Source organism: Osmia lignaria, chromosome 7 (assembly GCF_051020975.1).
Source record: "Osmia lignaria lignaria isolate PbOS001 chromosome 7, iyOsmLign1, whole genome shotgun sequence".
Lineage (NCBI taxonomy): Eukaryota > Metazoa > Arthropoda > Insecta > Hymenoptera > Megachilidae > Osmia > Osmia lignaria.
In genome coordinates this window covers 7,749,605-7,767,844 of record NC_135038.1, presented here as the reverse complement: position 1 = coordinate 7,767,844, position 18,240 = coordinate 7,749,605, and the positions used below count along the sequence as shown (strand labels likewise).

General features: G+C 33.4%; 2 protein-coding genes and 1 long non-coding RNA gene across 4 annotated transcripts in view; 1 reads left to right on the top strand and 2 right to left on the bottom strand.

Annotated features, from left to right (window-relative positions):
• Positions 1-439: 439 nt before the first annotated feature.
• On the bottom strand, positions 440-10,503 carry LOC117604448 (uncharacterized). Its single transcript, XM_034324510.2, has 6 exons — positions 10,373-10,503; positions 4,842-5,099; positions 3,811-3,947; positions 2,700-3,150; positions 2,093-2,270; positions 440-1,838 (listed from the first exon to the last, which is right to left on the bottom strand). The coding sequence occupies exons 1-6, from the start codon at positions 10,403-10,405 to the stop codon at positions 1,597-1,599; spliced, it is 1,299 nt and encodes a 432-aa protein (XP_034180401.1). The 5' UTR covers positions 10,406-10,503; the 3' UTR covers positions 440-1,596.
• LOC143305473 (uncharacterized) overlaps positions 5,029-18,240 on the top strand; it is a 53,925-nt gene continuing 40,713 nt past the window's right edge. The window contains exons 1-2 of one of the 2 annotated variants that reach the window (XR_013062439.1): positions 5,029-5,154; positions 11,482-11,544. This is a non-coding gene — a long non-coding RNA (uncharacterized LOC143305473). Of the gene's footprint in view, positions 5,155-10,566; positions 11,047-11,481; positions 11,545-18,240 lie in introns of those variants that run through there. The other variant, XR_013062438.1, reaches the window with a different exon arrangement.
• exu (maternal protein exuperantia) lies at positions 15,109-17,473 on the bottom strand. The gene is made up of 6 exons (XM_034324515.2): positions 17,358-17,473; positions 16,837-17,138; positions 16,485-16,769; positions 16,208-16,400; positions 16,001-16,140; positions 15,109-15,907 (listed from the first exon to the last, which is right to left on the bottom strand). Exons 2-6 carry the CDS (start codon positions 17,122-17,124, stop codon positions 15,602-15,604), a joined length of 1,212 nt encoding a protein of 403 aa, XP_034180406.1. The 5' UTR covers positions 17,125-17,138; positions 17,358-17,473; the 3' UTR covers positions 15,109-15,601.

Below are 18,240 nucleotides of genomic sequence, written 5' to 3'. Positions count from 1 at the left end.
AAATGTAATGTAAACTGCAAGTTTATAAATACGAAAGTTATGTAAATATTATTAATTTTTAAATGGTTGATTGCAATATTTTCTAAATATGATTTACTTTATACAAATAAACAGAGTGATGTTTCATAAACATCACTTTTTCTTTGTTGTAAAATATTTAATATAAAAATACAAATTAAAATGAAGTTACGATAATTTCTCATGATTATTTATGAGATAAAACAATGCTATGTTTCAGATTATAGAGTCATTTGAAGGATAATTAAACTTCTATATTCATTAATTTTGATTATCTTGAAACCATTTTTACGGAAGATACAGATATGAAACAATTAATAAGTGCCACTTGTTGTAACATTACTATTACATTATTCTTATTTAAGCATAAATTAATCACATTAACCAAAGCCAAAGTTTTATTGTACATATGATGTACATATAGTGTCATGTATTTATTTTCATTCTCTTGTAAAGTATGGAGTAAAGTAGACTTTCTGAAGGAAAATAATGATATAGCCATTGTCATTGTCAAAATGACGATACATCATCAATGTATCAGGAGCTCAGGGAAGAGAAAATCTGGCAAATCTACCATGCTCGATACTGTATATGTATATGCGTGCAACATTAGCTACTTTTACTGTAGAAATTATGCTTTTCATATTTTAATTTTTGATCAAGCTGATCAACGTATAATCTTTTTAAACTACATTTTTGAAACACACTGCGTTATGTATTTATAGAAATGCAACAATATAATATGCTACATAATGTTGTATTTTCTACAAAGCAAAAATACTTTAAAAATACGGCGGTGAATAATTATTGCACGCGTTCATATGTATAATTAAATACTTGATTGTATTTATTTACCTATATGTTCAGTTGATCAATTAAGGAGTATTTAGTTGAAGTCCTTAAATGATCAAGGTTTTGTTATATAAATAATAAATAATAATATTCTACTGTGTATATACAATAAGTCAAAGTTATACAACCACCTGCGGAAAACCCGATACATTGTCATTAATTGCAACGGGCCTAAGATAATTATCCTACAATTAATCTAATTATTACCGCTAGAGATTACATACGCACTGATTCAGGTCACGTAATAGCACTGCACGTTCAATAAATTTATCAGTAACAATTACATTGACAATGAGAGAAAAAGAGAGAGAGAGAATAGTACAGTCTTAAATATTGACTGTAAAATAAAAGAATATGAATTTTTCCGTGCGATTGTTTGTATGAAACGTGCAAGGTGAGCGATTAGAGAGAACAGTGAAGTTTTATCATTTCGTTAATGTCTACAAATCAGTGTGAATTTATTATTGTGATCTTTGTAGCCTGCTTATACGCTAAATCTATCAAGATCCTAGTAAATTCGTTCTAAAAATAAATATATTATACTGGAGCTCTGTAATTAAATTTACGAACAAATTCACCGGTGTAAAAATATAATTTTGCTGGATAAGCGATTACTGTGCTTCGCTTGCTCGCGTTATCAGCAATTTTGGTATCTCGTTTAGCTATGCTAGACCTGCTGGATCATTTTGATTGAGCGTAATAATGCGCAGCGTCCGCGATAATTTACTATTGCACCGTTGATCGGCCAGTATAACCGGGCGTCGTTTCAGAATATTTCCTAGCACGATCTCGTATCAACTCGTCGATCGTTTTGTTCTGTGGTATTGTCGTTGATATATTGTGAAGACGTGTAGCCAAGTAGCACATGATAAGAGCTGATAATACTAAAAGCGCACCTAAACCGGTCGCGACGTAAAGGAAACTACCGCAACTATTGTCCAATCCAGCAGCCACTTTTTGATACAATTCTGGAAAAAAAGTTTATAAAATTAGTCTTACGTTGTATTTTTATGTATTAAAGTTTTAACTTTCGAACGGCGGACAATTATGATAATTTCAATTTAATTTTACACTCTATTCATTTTCTCAACGTTAAATTATTTTTTTACATTAACTCTTTAAGTTTCCGCCGTTCTACGGTTAAGTAATTTTTATTTTAGTACCGTTAGATTATCAATTTTATATTTAAAGATATATGTATGGAATTTGTTTTGTAATTTACCATCGGGCATCATCACCGTGTACTCGATGTTTTCTTTAAATTTCGTGTAAGGGGTCGAATCGTTGTACTCTTTTATTAAACGTTCGACCCTGGGAAGAAAATCGTTCGCTGTTTCTTCTAAAAATCTTTTTCTTCTCTTCCCGTGTCCTGATGGCTCGAACAGATCCAGACAAAAATCCTGCAAACGTGTATCCATTGAAATATTCAAAAACCTTTATTCTTCATTCATTAAAAACAATAATTTCAAATTTATAAAATGTAATATATAGACATTCCATTTATGATCAGAGCAGTTGAATATTATTTGAAATTATTGATTTCAAAGGATACATTTATTTTTCTAATAATTATTAGAAATAAATGAGGAAGAATTTTTATTTACATAGTGAAAAGTAATTGCAAATATAAAAGCGAAGATAATGTTTTTTAAGAAACTTTCTAAAAAACAAGATATTATTTCTATTCTTCAAGAAAACTGTAACAGAATTAACGGAAGCCGGATCAAGGGACAATGTTATTATTTACATAGAGAAGCTCGAGTAAGTCGACAGCCAGTCATTCAGTCGCCGGACGCGACGGAGGAAGGATAGAAATACTGTTTCCTTACCGGTTGACAGTCCTGTGGTTCCATGCATGCCTTGATCTGAGAATGGATCCATAGTGTGGATCTTTCCCTCATGGAGCTGAGGAGAAAGGCCTCGAAATCCAAGAAAACCTCGTTCTTTCTCTCCCTGTAACGAGCCGGCTGATGAGGAATTATCGACGCGAAATCCCGATTTCTGCAGCCGTCCTTCACCAGCACGACACTTCCTGGTGCGTGAGGTTGATCGGGATCGGGGCTAACGGTCACCTCCAACAGCTTAATGTATCCCCATGCGCTGTCCGGGCTGATTCGAGCTCTCAGCTGAAGCTTTGTACCGATGGGAACCGCTTGATCGACCGTTTGCGATCCCGATGCATCTGATACATTGCCAGTAGCCTCCCGATAAAGGGCTACTTCGTATTCCAGACGACCCGGTGTCTCTTCGACCACTCCTGACACCCTCGCTCCATGCGGACTGAAAGAAATGTTTCAGACTGGGGTCATGGAGGTAATCGATTTCCATTTTTTATCTATTCGATCTGACATTTATGAAATTGTCTATGAAATTTAACACTTTGATGGTCTTATGTATATTTCATCAAATTTTATTATCATTGTACCTAATTATGGATTGAAATATTATTATAGTATACACCCTGTGGTATCATAAACTCTCGAATTGATAATTATGTATTGATTAAATTTAAAGGTACAGGTGATAATTAATTTAAATTTAAAAAGTTCATTAATTGTAATAATGAATATGTGACATAGACCATCAAGGTGTCAAGTATTGAAATTCAATAGCTATAGTTTTATTGATAGTGAAAGTTTACAGTGGCAAGAAATTGTCACTATGATAAAAGTTTCTTTTTGTTCCCTGCCTATTGATGAACGAATGCTAATTAATTATGCATGTGACTCAACATAAATAAGATATTTAATAACTTGTTTTCATTGTTTTGTTCTACAGTAATCCACGTGTTATCACTAAAAAACAATTTTTATTAATAATTATACATTTTTTTTTTAATTTTAGTTTCAGAATATCTAGTGCTATTCTATTTGAATAATTGCAAGTATACGTGTGTTTTAGGATACCACGCGACTTTGTCGAACTGGTATAACAACTTACAAGGTTCCAGCAAAACCAGCGGCTTTGTGTCGGAGTAACGTGGGCTCAGGTGGTCGACACATCAGGATCAATTCTTGATCAGCCAGCATTACAACACCAGGGAACGCCGGGAACCATATTCGTAGGTGAATGAAACCCTAACGATAATTAAAATTTCATTTTCAACACTTTTCTTTTATTGAAATCAATGCTATCGATTATCTATTGAACAGGTCGGTAGATTTAATCATTTCTATAGATACAATATTTATTTTCCGATAATAAATCAAAATATAAAAATTTCTGTTATGTGCGCTTCAATGTTATCGATCATCTAAATGTTAATTGCAAATAATTCAAGGATCAAGATGAATATCGTTCAGAATCAGGTCAATCGACACGATCTTATCGATGACCATTCAGTAGATATCGCGTGTTATTGGATGATTTTCAATTGCGAGAAACGAACGATAATTGGATCACTGTCGTTTCCAATATCTTATATAAAATTTAGTGGAATTGGTTTCGTTTAGGCACTCCATCCATTCTTGGTTCGATCAGATAAGATTTCAGTGTTTAGATTGTACAGTAGAGTGCAAAGTAGACTTCTGTTGGAAGTGGAGGAGAAGGAATATCTAAATTTTGCTCCCTCTTGGTTTCTCCTTTGGGTCTCCCTTAGGTCTCCCTTAGGTCTCCCTTAGGTCTCCTTGGTTCTTTTCAGACCCTTGGCTCTCCCTTAGGTCCCCTGGGCTCTCCCTTAGCTTTTCTTAGGCTCTAGGCCCCTTTTCTAGGCCCCTTGAATTATTTCTACCAAATACCAAACCAAATCAGATCTAACTCAGTAATTTCCAAGTATCGGGGCAACTGATGGTATCTCCATCCCTTCTTACATCATCCATCATCCCTAAGGGAACCTAGACAGTGTACAATCTAAATTAAATGGAATAATATTTGATCGAACCAAGAATGCAACACAAGTGGTTCAGTTCTTATCAGAACAAGGAAACTGAATCAGTGTGGAAATCGAAACGAAATCACGATCGATGACTCACGTTTCTCTTCAGGATGCCGCATCTGGTGAAGTCAGTCACCTTAAGGAAGTAGTTATCTTCCTGAGGATCGTTGGGATCTGGCCTGATCTGGCAGTGAATGTCGGTGAGAGGATTGGCGGATCTGTCGTCGGCAAAGAGCGGCGCACCTCTAAAGCCAACTGGCCTTTTGATCTTCGCTGTCAGCAGATCGGCCGCTGATCCTGCGCCGCTGCACTGAATGTCAGAGACCTCGTAATCCTGTGCAACAGTGGCAGCAACCTGAAACAATACCACCGCCATTCATCCACGCCTGACAGACACTTGGAGACGTCTGGTATGTAATTTCTTTTCTTCTTACAATATCTTTCTTTTCTCACAGATCTCTTTCTTATTATTCGTCATACCCTTTGATACCGAGAATTTGATACCCTTTGATGGCTCATCGACGAGGTTTTCGTCATTTTAGATGACTTTAGTCACTTGGGCTGAAACAAGTGTCTATTTCTCTCTCTTATTTTTATTTGTTCTCTCAAGTACTAATTGCAATTCAGAAATTAATCTCTTATTAGGTATTAAACGAAAATGATATATTACACAAAATATACGATTCTCAAAGTATTAGGTCATTTACAAGTCATCAAATAATTTTTTTAATTATTCTAATAATTTCTAATGGAGAGGACCAATCCCTATCGTGGTCCCCACTTAGTTACGTCACTGGTTGATATAAAATTTAGTGTAATTATATATATTTTTGATTTTATTAATTAAGAAACTTATGGTTATCATATATTTAATACTCTTAAGAGTAATAAGCCCATATAAAAGCTATTATAATTTAACAAGAAAGTATGTCGCTTAGTTTATCATGTAATCGTTATGCTTAATGTAATTTAATGTACAATTGAAATTCGCGATGTTTTTTTCATGGCAATTTAAAGTCGTTCAGTTTCGCTTGCATTCATACCCTGTTCCACATAGTATCTGAACTTTACACGCCAAAAATAAGCGGTGTGTCCTGGTTTAAAGAACGGTTTCTTCAGCTCTTAACTGATAAGATGGAATCAAGGATTCATACCGTTTTTTCTTCCTTCAACACGTTATCTGATACAGTAATCGTGTTCTTGAAACAAAAACAGCAAATTAATTTACCGATTGCTCAATTATAAGTCTATGACTAGTTCATTTATTATCAATATAAGTGCAATCGATTTTATCAATGATTTTTATGACGTCAAATTGATTCTAGAATATCAAAGATGTAATATATAATAATTTATGTCTTATCACCTATCATATCAGTTAGGGATGAATCATTTTAGATCGTCTTTTACGTCATTTATCACGGTATCATTATCTTTTACGTATATTTCCACAATGTAAGTTTGAAGTATTTAATTCAGATAATAATATCTTTGATTTATTACTTTGCTTTCAAAAAGTTTACAATTAGATTAAAAATTTATTATTTATGATCGTGTACTTGAAATTTAATGTTGATTTTTTCTTAATTTCAATCTTTCAAATTGGAAATTTAAATTTTCATGTCTAAAAGCAATGCTTGCAAATATTATATTTTCTCAATAATAAATTAATATTGTTATTGATTAGTCATTGCTAAGCTTCATTCCAATGAACATAGACCTATATTATATTATTAACATAATATTTCTATTCTTTTTATTCCTACTTACTTAATTAAATTAAATTCATTAATAATTCTTACACTAATACCATAGACTTTCTATATCACGTTACATATTAACAAAATCTGAATTTTATTAAAAATTTTCCAATTCAAATCACTTGAATTCATGGTATCAGTCACTGACAACTTTTACACCAATAAAACCTTCTTTAACTCGTGCATCCCTTAATAAACACAGTGGATCACCGATGGTCCAGATGGCACGTCACGTACCAACAAAACGGTACACAATGCGGAAATTTCATAGCTGACCGAGCGTCTCGGTGCAATCGGGGTACATTAACGATTTAACGTGTTTCGCTAACGAACTTCGAAACTATTTCGTCGCGAAGTAACATTTGTTCAACCGTGTCACAGTCTTGGACACGGCCTCTTCTTCTTCAACTGTCTAGTTAGCGCGTTAATTGACCCGGTGTCATTCGAACCATGGTGGATTTTCATAATTAACGCGAGTCATCTTGATCCTCCTCCACGATACATATATATACGCTCGTTGCTTATGAGAACTTCTGTTGGGTGGAAAAGTTCGATATAAAAGAAGGTGGCGAACACGGGAGGAGAAGAAACTTCGATACCAAGTAACGGTGTAAAGAAACGCTCTGGTGGTTGGTTAAGTTATTCGTTACATGCGTATATACCATACTGGTTGCCCATCGCACGGTCAGCCAGACGGATAATCGTGGTACAGGTCATGGTTATTTCTTCGAGGTAGGTCATTCGAGTTTTTCGAGGTCGGTCTTTGAATGATAACGATGAGATACGGCAAATCTGAATATTAACGCGCTCACTGTCCCGGTGATAATGAACATTTCTTGCCAGGCATGTTCTAATTAAGAACGCTATAATAATTATGTAATAATTCAAGAGGGAAGTTTATGTAAGCACTGTATGGAAGTAGAATAATGACTGCATTAATATTTTTGAAAATTCTAAAAAGAAAATTAAGAAATTAGAAATAGGAATTTTGAATTAGGAAATTGGAAAATGAAATATTAGAATTGAGAATTTTTCCCATTAGGATAATTAAAATAATTAAAGTTTAACAAGATCTCACAGAGCAATAAAAATGAGAAGCAAGAAATTTACAATTCGATTAAAGATCAAAATGCTGTTACTGTAACAGTCCTTTAAGCGAGCAAAGATAAAACCAGTCAGATATAAAGCTCTTCTTCCTCGCGCGAAGATGGATATAATTTCGAAGAAATTGGAACGTTCGACGATGATTTCCAAATCGTTAAGCGATAAGTACTCGCGTTAAGAAGTAACGGGTCCTCTTTCGAAGGGAGAAAATAAGTGTTTGCTGTTGAAGAGAAATTCAAGTAAATGGAACTTTGATCAAGTCTTGTTTCAAATTGAGCGGCAAACTATCGGCCGTCTCAATTCTCTGGGACTTTCGACGAAACGTTAATGTCTCTTTTTTTTTTTTTTGTCTATTCGACGACCAGCTTGTGTCAGGAAATTCAATTTAGTTTGTGAATAGTAATAGAAACAATTACGAGGGTAATAGCAACGGGAAATTCACTGACGATAACAGGAACTGTGTTTGTGTTTGTTTCGTACAAATTGCTTGTTATCGAAGCAGACCTCTTTAACTTCAACTCTTTCGAGAATCGTATTACGAAGTTAATATGTGGGTAGTTAACCGAGTAACGGTATCTCGAGTATTTTATTTCATTTTTTTTATTATTTTTTTACGATCGTTTTTATTTTATAATTAAGAAGTTCGTTGGGCTGGGTTGCATATTTCAGGACACTGATAGTCAGACACAAATTCATGACAAAAGTATCGTGAAATAACACTTCTGTTATGTGAATTTAAAGTATAAAGTTTAATAAAAATAACTATATAAACATTTCATTGATATTCCTAATAAAAAATGCCCGATTGCCAGTTACAGTGAACAATAACTGATTTTACAACATACAAAGTCTGACACAATTTGATGACATAAAAGTATCACAAAATGACACTTATGATACATCAATTAGTAGTTATTGATACAAGAAAGTATTGACTGAAAATTAATTACCAAACTGCTCTCTTCATTAACAAGTATAATGTATGGAACAGATAGAACAGATACCAATGTTTTAATTTATATTATTCAAAATAGTCAAGATGAAATGCAAAATTTAAAGAGGAGTCCCAACAAATTTGAAATATAATTAACCGAAACAAATGAAGCAACAAGTAGTGACAGGTTAATTTACGTTATCAGGTGTATTAAGATTTTACAATTTGAATAACGAGTTAAACACTCTTTATATCACGTGTAATAGTAAATGAAAATTAATTGTCATCGGGGGTCGTCAGTGACAGGTGTTACAAAATTAATTTCAGTCAAGTAATTAGCAAACCAAAAAAATGTTACTAAAATCACACTGGTAATTGAAAATAGGAAGAAAGTTAATTCTGCAGGGCTTTAATAATTCCTATTATTCGTATTAAAAATTTCTAGTTACAATAATAATAAATTTTACAATAAAATTTTTGAAATTTTATAAATCCCTAATATTTATCCCTTATCATTATACTATCTTGTTATTTGTCAACGAAGTCTCGTTCCTTTCTCTCTACTTGAAAATTTGTAAATATGTAAATGAAGAATTAATACCTTTGTTACACATAATTATAAATGAAAGAAATTAAAGGACAGGTAGGGACGCACGTGTGAAAGAGTTTACGCAAAGTGTTACGTGTGCATGCGGTGCGCTCCGATTTGATTGATGCGCGGAAAGTTAACGGGAAGAGACAAACAGCCGAATCTGTTACGTGAAACGGGCCTCCCAAGCTTGCTTCTTCTCAGAGATTGCCTCCTAGATAACTATACGTACACATTTTTTTTTTTTCTTTCGTTCTGTACGAAAGAACCGCAACCGCATGTTTACGGCGCCGTAAATTTCGTCTCCCAGTGCCATTTCGACTGGACGACATCGGAAACGCGTGAGCCTGTACATTTAATAGCTTCGTGATCGTTATTTCGGTCAAGGAACTTTGAGATTGATCATTTATGAACAACAGGTGCTTTTTGGTACATTAGAATTGATTTTGGGGTAATAAATTTGAAAATGGTACTTTTATATTAGCAGAATTATTTATTCTTTATAAGGTACATAAAATTAATAAAATTTGCAATCATCAAAGTGTTAGAAAAATAATAAAATAATTCATTTGTTTCCTTTATTAATCATTAGAATCTATTTATATACGTATTTTCATGTCTGATTTAAATTTTTCTCATGTAATTATTTATTATTATTTACTTCGTTACAAAAGGCTAGAAGGAAATTGAAAAACAAAATGTCTGGTTAGAAAGGATTGACTTAATTCAACGAATGTTGTTTTTAATTTTTAATTCACATTCCAGAATGTAATTTCATCTTTTGATTAAATTATCCGCGGTCTCTAGAGGCATAGTTTAAAAGAGAAGTCGGAATTGAAAAAGTTAGATAGAATACCGTTTTCATGGGGCGTATTAAAGGGATTTAAGTTAACATTTCGATATGAAATGCATTCTGCAGATTATACCCAGTTCCTTCCTATGGAAACCTCGTAAAATTTTTACGTTGTCATTTGAATTGCGAAAAAATAACAATCAACTTTCTAGAAATTTATTAAGATATAATAAACAAATAAATAATTCAGAAATGCAAAATTGCATTATTTCAAGGACATAAAAATCAGCAACATATCATTTTATGTTTATCAAAATTTCAACCATTTATTGACAATTTTTGTCTTCTCCTCTACGGACAATTTTTAATCAAAGAAATCATTAAAGCGCCGTCAAAGGGTAAAACGTTCAAGCACGAAGGAAGGAAACGTTAGAAGTCGATCACTCACCGTGCAAAATCCAGCGATCAGGACGGTCCACATCTTTCTTATCGTTGCACTTAATTGCAAGGGGGATAACACGCGAGAACACAGTTGCAAGGCTGCAAGGGATCACACGAAGAGGGATGCAATTTTCACGAAGATTTCCGGTGAACTGAGGCGCGTGTACCACGCAAGAATTCTCCCTCCGTGGTTGATGTTCCTCCAACGGGTACACGTCTCCTGGAGGGGAGAAACGGAAATCAGGGAACCAGAGAACCACCGGCCCATCCAGAGTACTGTTAATGCATGCTTGCTGCCTCCGCTAACAACCATCCTTACCGCGTCCTCTTCGCGACCAGTGACGGCCTCGAACGGACACTGTTCTATTATTTTCCATTTTTCAAGATAAGTTGAACACCTACTTTTTCTTTTCACCAGAAATAGGTATTAATATTTTATTTCTGAGAAATTAACATTGAAGAAAGTCCAATTTTCAAGAGATTAATTCATTGTTAGCCAAAAGTTAATTGTATAAGTTTTAAACGTAAGCGTTTCATATGTTAGAAAAATCATTTTTAAAGATCAGAAAATTAAAGTAATATGAAATATAGAATTACATTAAAATTTGGACTCTCTTCATGGTTCGCTGTCCGAGGGTTAAGTACTGTTAAAGGGTTGGATTTGACCATTGGTGTAATAAGGTAAGAGCAAGGATAGGCTTTCCTTATTAAAAATTATTTTATTACAATAAAAATATTTGATTATTTAAAAATTTTTTTATCGCTACTATTTATGGTAAGACTGTGATTGATTGAATTTTATTGAATTACAGTTAGTATCTTCTAAATAGAAAATTGTATTGAGAACAATTAGAAAGATAATATTATAGGCGGAAGTTTTATAGAAAATTATATGAATCGAGTTTGAAGGCAACGATCCACAACTAATAGTTGATAAAAGGAATTATAAAATATTATTAAGCTCTCGATTATCCCTTTTCTAGAGTCTTTATTATCTAATATAAGAATTAAATTAATTTCAAATATTCTATGAATTGCATATATTTCAAAATTAATTCTCCTATTATATTTTTCATCTTAAAACAATTTTTCTAACATATTTTATTTCTTTTTCAGGTGATCAAGGAGTGTTGATCATCCTGGCCGAGGAAAGCAGACTGAGTTATGGATGTAACAATGGTGAGTCTTTATTTATGTATTTTTCTTTACTTCATCATGTCGGAAGAGGATTCTTTCGTTAACGAGTACGTTCATTAAGCGTGAAGCATTTTTACCAAGAATCAAAATTTCATTTCGGTTTCTTTTGCTCGCCGATGAAGTCTCGTCTAGGAAGCCTCAGTGAACTGGCGGAATCGCGAAACATTACGTGATTCTGACATGCATAAAAGGCGAATTGCTTAGCCGGTTGCTGACTTTTCCGGTGCGTTGATTTTAGGTCAATGCCAGTATTCGATCAAACACGTTCAAACCTATGTATTTAAACAATGAACAAATCTTTTTTTAACCCTTATGCACTACGTAACAATAATTATTTTTATGTTTAACAATTTTCATTTTGATGAACCTCTTAAATTTGTAATCATTCTATTAACCCTTTCGTTGTGACAGAAATTACTTCTGTACGTTTACTTAAAAAAATTATCTATTGAAATAATTTTATTATTATTATATTAGGAACTTAGAAAATTTAAAAGGGTAATTCTGACTTATATCGTATGTCTTACTAAGTCTAGTTATTTTTATTAAATAGTGAACTTTTCACGCGTTCGCCATCGTATCCCTTTTAAACGTGCCAAAATTTTCGTCCATTTTCTTTCTTGCGACCTCTACTTGAGATCGATTCTCTTCTTTGATCCCGCCAGATATCGAAGCAAATTTTCAGTCTGCTTTGCAGTTTATTTTTCGCGAGGCTTGCTTTCATCAGTCGTGTCCAGATGCCTGTGTAAAAAGTGAGAATGACAATCGTGCGTTGCTCGTCATCATTTTCACGCTGTGTTACTGTACATGTCACTGACTGAACGACTAATAAGCGCGATGTCACGTGTCTGAGATTTCTGGGAAAATTGCTTCTCCGTTAGTTTTCGTCACATAATTGTTCGATTGTGTAGGTGAACAAATACACGAGCAAATAAAGAAAGCAAAAAGATGAAACGAAAAGGAAAGAAAACTACAGTGTTAGGTATAGAGGTAGATGTTACCTCTACGATTTTCTTCAATTTTTCAACCCTCCATGCAACCCTGTTACTTTAGATTGGCATATCAAATTTCTCTTTTAAATTTATCGGTAATAATCTTTTATTAGAGTATTAATAAAATTCGAATCGTTTTATTCGCGTTACGACGCGCACCTTGTTCCCTTAATCGGGTAATCGAGTTCAATTATGGGCTACACGCGATCTTTGTAATTATGTATGTTACATGAGCTTGCTTATCAGAGCTTTTTAGCAATAATCGTTCACCGTTATCGTTCGTTACGCTTCAAAACGGAAAATATATCCGTTACAACGTTGTACATTACGAAAGTGTCGACGATGAAAACTGAAACTGTACTTCCAAACGCTGCTTTTTCCTCTTTTATCTTTATTTTCTATGTTCGAAAACCGCGTTAGACAAATTCCAGAGAAGAGAGACGGTTAAACCGTTTGATAACATGTTCTATCGTTTAACGTAACGTTAATAGGAGGTATAATTTTTAAAGAATCAATTTAGATTAGAATCTATGTGATTTTTTATGTGTAATCTTATCTATTTATCTATCCGTGAATGTTGAACTTGAAACGGTTGAACGACAGGTATTCGGAAGTCGGAAATTCCGTCGACGCAGAAATCCGAGACCTCGTGAAAAATGGAGGATCACGATGTAATAAAATTGTTATAAAAAGACGTTAGGTATTGTGAACACTTCCTGGGAACTCGTTGAATAATAACGCGACGATGCTCATTTAAATAGTATCGTTGTTGTGTGTCAAACAGCTGATACTGAAACGTCACATAAAAGTATAATAAAATAACACTTATAGTATATCAATTGAAAGCTTAAAAATTAACAAAAATGACTATGGTAAATGTTTCAACCTGATCCTTAAAGAAAATTACAAATGAACCAATTTTTAGCTCATTGCGAATATCCAATGTTCAATAAATAATCAGTCAATTTGTATAAAAATTTTATGTAGTAAATTTTATTAATCTTTAAGCTTTAAATTGATATACTATATGTCTTATTTGGTAATACTTTTATGTCATGAAATCGTCTTAGACTTCCTACTGTGCTCCCAAATCGACTTTTTGATACTCAACAAATTAATACGTTTCGTATTTTCAATTATAAACTGATATATTTATTCTAATTAAGCATATATTTCAAAGTTTATACGGAATCACGATGATTGATTAAAAACACCATTGGCGTTCCACGTGCAACTAACGGACACTGATATTTATTATATCGGGTAGTCGAATTTATTTCTGTTATTAGAATCCCGACTGTGGCCAACAACAAAAGACATAATCTCTACTAGCAACGGATTATTAATTATCGCTATACTTTCTTGCGGCCATGGGCACTCGATTAACGAGCCTCTCAGTAACAGCAATTTCCTTTTCGCTGCCTCTTACAGTAATCGTGATGCACTGCCAGTATTTTGTGTTCCATGGTTCGTTGTACGTGGAAAAAATAAAAATTAATAAAAACAGTTCTACTGTCTGATAACTCAGAATCTACACAATGATGTTGCTATAATGACAGCATTTCTTTTCTTTTTTTCTTCAATGCAACTTCTAATTTCCTTGCAAATAACATAGTGATAGAATCATCTTTTCATAGCCTATGAAAAATTAATGTTAATCATAGAAGTGGACTAATTAGAAATTATTTCTTCCATTCAGAAAATTTCTAAAAAATTATATATATGTCTCATCAATAATTATAGTAGTATTCTTAGCAATAATTATCCCAGGTGAATAGAATATAACAAATAGTTTCCTATCTCTCAGTTGAGTCTATTATCAATCAGCAGATAGAAAGAGGACGATAGGAAATAAATCCTCGCAGTTCACGCTCTGTTAGATAGTCAGAAATTTCCGTTGAACGCGACAAGCCGCTTAAGGGCAAGTTTTCGTGGAATACTTAAACCTTGGCTAGTTTTAAAGAGAGCTACGTCGATACTCTTCTTCTTAGCAAGTAAATACTCTTCTTTAAAGTTCTACCCGGTGCACCAGCCTGTTTACGCTCCGAGGCGTCCGGCATGCTTTATGGAAGTCCATAAGCGGATACAACGGTCCACTGCATAGGCATTCATATATTTAATTCATTTCTCGCTTTATCTCAATGGTTGCACAGATTTCAGATACGCCTTATAACAGACAGAGAGAAGTCACGCTGCAGTTTTCTGTTGTTTTTCCCTTCAAACGTGCCGTTATCATCTTTTATGTAAAATCTTATTCCATGGATAATGGAACGTTTTAATCGCTTGCAAATTAAGTTTCGTGATCATACATATTATTCATAACAGTACGTACAGCAGGATTGTGTTGAGAGATCGAGGCGAGAAATTAAATCAATTTCAATTCTTTATTTTCGAATTGTTCAATACAATGAAATTTAACATTTAAATGCAACAAGTGCATTATTCGTTTTAACAAACCTTGCGGTACAAAAATATATAAGTATATATTTGTATATAACTCATTTATTAATATCACTATGTATTTTGTACGCAAGCTCATTAGTAGCAAATTAAAAAAAAAAAAAAAGAAAAGAAAACAAAAATACACTTAATCTCAAAAATAATGAAAAAAAAGAAAACTTATTTGGTGTCTGAATATATTTCTATGTCGACCAGTCTCTAAATAATCACTTGTTACAACGTTAATCTGATTAAATAAAAATCAACTATCATAAAATTAATCGTTAAACCAAAACGAATCATTAAATATTTCTTTATCGTTAACTAGAAAAAAAAAAGAATGATAATTAATGTGTTATTTGTACGTATGTTTGTTAAACTAAGCCTAGCGTTTGGTATCCTACAAGGATACGATATCTAATTTTTTGTTATAACGAAAATAAAAACTTAAATACAATACTGCAACAAATAACACTCATATTTTTATCACACTTGAATAACATTATGATAAGAATGAACGGAATGATCGTAAATTCGGTTACCGATAACAATATTGACCTTATAATTAGTTAAAAGGCACTGAAGGAGAAAACTAAATTGTTCAGTTCTTATTCTTGGGTTAAAATTGAACTGTTCTCAGGAGGTTCGGTTTTTGCTTTAATCGGTGAACTGGTTTCTGAACTTTCAGCACCAGAATCACATTTATTATTATTTTCTTTATCGGCGATAATTTTCGAATTCTCCGTTTTTATTTCGTTCTTGTCTCCCGTTATTCTTAACTTCGACTTCTTATCAGGATCAAAATGGCCTTCGAGAATAATCAGTAGATCTTCTATTTGCTTCTCATCAACTGTTGTTAGATTCATCTTAATTAATTTCTCCAAACCTTCCTTCTTCTCGTTATTCCACGCTTCCTGTATCATAAGGAATTTAAATCAATCATTAATCATTCACAGATTCACTGCTGTAAATATGTGAATTTTGACTTTGTTTTCTAATATACGAACTTGTAACAGAGTATATTCTATTCCTGCTTCGGCGAGTAATCGCCGTAAAGGACTAGCATGTTGTCGTTCCCGGCGATTTTCACGGTAGACTCCGAAAATAGGTCTTAAACTATTTTGACGTTCAAACACTATTTTCAGCTCTGAAACAAGGACAACGCGTGTTACACACTTGAACAATACCATTTTTCTATAATCTATTTCATATACCTGCATACTCTTGTTCTTCCATTTCTACTGGTTGAACAAATTCCCTAATAAATTCTATAGTTTTCTTCATGGCACTATCTCCATCTCCACTACCATTCGTTTCGTTCTCTTTTGTACCTTCAAGTGAACTTAAGTGTTGTACTATTTGTAAAGCCAGGTATGCTCTGTTTTTTGCATTATCTAATTGTTTTTCCTGAAAAAAGTATAAAGGTCGATGTTAGAATGACTATGTATTTTTGGAATACTAAATATAAAATTATGCAATAAATTGCCTTACTTGATTAAGTAAAGTTTTAGACAATGTTCTAAGTGAAAATGAATGAACTGTATTGTTTGTACACTTCATTTCAGCAACATTGAATCCATTCGCAAAACCCTTCACAATTTGTTTGAATCCATCCAATAAATTATATTTCTTCAAGGATTCAATTAACATAGCAGGGATAACTTTTCGTGGTTCATGGTAAACCAATATTATTCCATCTGTTGCATCTCCTTTAATAGATTCTAGCCATGTTAAAAAGTCTGTGAGCGCAAACACTTCACTCTTAGTTTTTATTACCTAGAAACATTAATGAAATTTAATGAAATACAGAAAACAGAAGCACATAACAAAACTTTATCAATACCTTATTAGTTTTATTATCTTTGAGTGCTCTGTATTTGCCAATAGTCACAACTTTCATGTTATGCCTCTTCATGGCTGGAGGATTGAGATTTTTATATGGCATTACGTATTGAGAATACGAGGAATTAGGTGTATAACCAGCTATCTGGCATATTTCATCTATAACTCTTTTTCCCGTGGTATCCATATCCCAGCCAACTAGCTGATAATTGCCTGGACCAATACCCGCTGCACAGGATTTTCTTGGTGGGTTGGGTTTTCCATTTTCCACTACTGTTGATGATACCATTTTTTAATACTGATCTGTAAACAGTGTATAAAAATTTTCATTAATATCATAATTAAAAAGTATATTATTGTTTTATTATCAACAGAGAGAAAAGCAATGGTAAAGATGCTTTCAGGTATTCATCAAGTACAGATATTGATAGAAATATATTTTTATAAAAATTAAAATTGGAATAAATATTTAGTACAGAACGTATACGAAACATTTTACGTATAAATTCTTTTGTAAATTACGTTTCAAACTTGAACGTTACTCTAACGAATGTTTGGGTTTAGCAGAGAGTTTTTGTACAAGGGCGAGATATTTTGGTACATTCGTAGAGTAAGATTATCCGTGTATCGGTAAGATCGACCTTGAAATTCAATACAGTACACAAATACTTGGGAACAAAAGATTAATAGCTGAAGATACGTCTAATAATAACCGTCTTACCTTCTACGATTATATTAGAAATTATTCACCGTACAACAATGTATCTACCATCACACGGTAACTGCCGTTCCTACGTTTGTATCTGTGTCCAAAAAAAGGCAAGGAAAACGTGTGAAACGTAGGTGAATATTAATCAGAGATAACACACAGAAACACTTTATATAAAATTATTAATATTAATAGACGGCGAGGAAAATTTTTTATGGAGACACTGGTTACGCCACTAACGATAGTGCAAACAAAAAAAGAAATGACAGTCTAACAGCTGGTTATCTCGTTTCACGTCAGGTGCAAGGCAACCAATAAGAATATTCAATGTTGCGTGAATTTTTGCGATTACGTGACGTGTACGCGACACGCGTTACAAATCGCTGCACGGGGAATCGTGTCATGTATGCAAAACAGATATTCTCATCACACGTGGGTAGGTCGCGTATTCGTGGTTACAGTCTTCGGTATTTTCGTTCCCAACTATTATGCGTTCGAACGTTAGATACGTTCGCCATCACTCACCGTGATTCACGGTAAATTCCCACTTCTATTTTTCGTTACTTTTCTTGCTGCGACAGACGTAACGGACGACGACGGCACTGTAAATCCTTCGTAGATACTGGAAACTACTGGAACGCAACTAGATTCATTTGAACGCACGTGCGAGCTTGGCAGTAAACCGCCCGCTCGCTC

Excerpts from the sequence above, each read along its gene's own strand:
- LOC117604448 (XM_034324510.2), bottom strand. The coding sequence starts at position 10,405 with ATGTGGACCGTCCTGATCGCTGGATTTTGCACG. Across the intron at positions 2,271-2,699 it reads AACCACAGGACTGTCAACCG|GATTTTTGTCTGGATCTGTT; the intron begins GTAAGGAAACAG and ends ACACGTTTGCAG. Across the intron at positions 1,839-2,092 it reads CACGGTGATGATGCCCGATG|AATTGTATCAAAAAGTGGCT; the intron begins GTAAATTACAAA and ends CTTTTTTTCCAG.
- exu (XM_034324515.2), bottom strand. The coding sequence starts at position 17,124 with ATGGTATCATCAACAGTAGTGGAAAATGGAAAACCCAACCCACCAAGA. Across the intron at positions 16,770-16,836 it reads AAGATAATAAAACTAATAAG|GTAATAAAAACTAAGAGTGA; the intron begins GTATTGATAAAG and ends TAATGTTTCTAG. Across the intron at positions 15,908-16,000 it reads TAGAATATACTCTGTTACAA|GAAGCGTGGAATAACGAGAA; the intron begins GTTCGTATATTA and ends CTTATGATACAG.